Here is a 1,173-nt window from a genome sequence, read left to right on the forward strand (position 1 = left end):
GGACCACAAGCACAGCCATCACGAGGATCATCATCACAAACACGGCCACGAGCACAAGCACGGCCACAAGGAGGAGCATCACCACGGCCACCACGAGGACCATCATCATCACCATCACCAGGACCACAAGCATCACCATCACGAGGAGCACAAGCACGGCCACGAGCATAAAGAAGAACACAAGCATGGCCACGATCACAAGCATCACCACGACCACCACGAAGGACACCATCACGATGAGCATCACAAACACCACGCGTCTCACGAGCACAAGCACGGCCACTCCCACGAGGAACATCACAAACACTTCGACGACCATCACCATAATCATCACCACGACAGCAATCACAAGCACGAGGAGGCCCACCAGCACTCCGCCTTCGAGCAGCACGGACACTACAAAGGCCTGGGCCATTACTTCGACGCGTCGCAGAATCACGAGGAGTACGTGTTCCCGGAGGAGAGCGAGACGGTGGTGGTGACGCCGCAAGTGGAGGACATTCTGAAGATCAAGAAGGAACCGGAAGCGGAGAAGACCACCGAGCAAACGACGACGGAGGATCACGCGTAGAAGGAACGACGCCGGAGTTGGAAACGGCGATTGCCGGGAGATCAAGCGAGACGCCTTGGCTAAGTTGTACATCGACGTTCAGTAGATAGGTACTCCCGTCCCTCGTTCCAACGCTAAAACGACTTTGCTACAAATTGTTTCTTGCTAGCCTCAGTTCTATCTTTGTTGACACCTTTGAAATACAAAGTTTCCGCGAGTTTATGATTGCCTTGTCCCTTCTATTAAGCCCTGCCCCAGCCCCGAGTCGCAAGTTCGATGGGAACAACGGTCCGTTTCTCGTTCTCCAACTGCAATAACGTTTAAACTTCGGGATGCGAGGGAGCCGACGCTCCCGAGCAGCGATCCTTGGCGTGCTCCGGCGAGAAATCACGGGGGAAATAAAGCGGGAAATCGACGCGAAAGCTTCGTCTTAATGAAACGTCCGAGAACCTAACATCCGGCGCAGCCGGTTACCTGGGTTGGTATAAGTAATCGCGAAACCGAGATATCGGAGGCATGGAAGGCTGAACAGGACTGGCCTACAACTTGCCATGCCGTGTCAAACAAATTCTTCCGTTTTACGCCGCGTGACGCGTTTTTGGCCCGTTTCTCACCCGTTTCTC

The 1,173-nt window shown here is 54.3% G+C and overlaps 1 protein-coding gene across 1 annotated transcript; it reads left to right on the forward strand.

Annotated features, from left to right (window-relative positions):
• Positions 1–52: 52 nt before the first annotated feature.
• LOC108554734 (histidine-rich glycoprotein-like) lies at positions 53–571 on the forward strand (the record flags this gene model as incomplete). Its single annotated transcript, XM_017910108.1, has 1 exon — positions 53–571. A coding segment is annotated over one exon (519 nt), but the record flags the coding sequence as incomplete, so codon positions are not given.
• Between the last annotated feature and the right edge of the window lie 602 nt (positions 572–1,173).

The sequence above is a fragment of the Eufriesea mexicana genome, unplaced genomic scaffold (genome assembly GCF_001483705.2).
Source record: "Eufriesea mexicana isolate 0111107269 unplaced genomic scaffold, ASM148370v2 scaffold92062, whole genome shotgun sequence".
Taxonomy (NCBI): domain Eukaryota; kingdom Metazoa; phylum Arthropoda; class Insecta; order Hymenoptera; family Apidae; genus Eufriesea; species Eufriesea mexicana.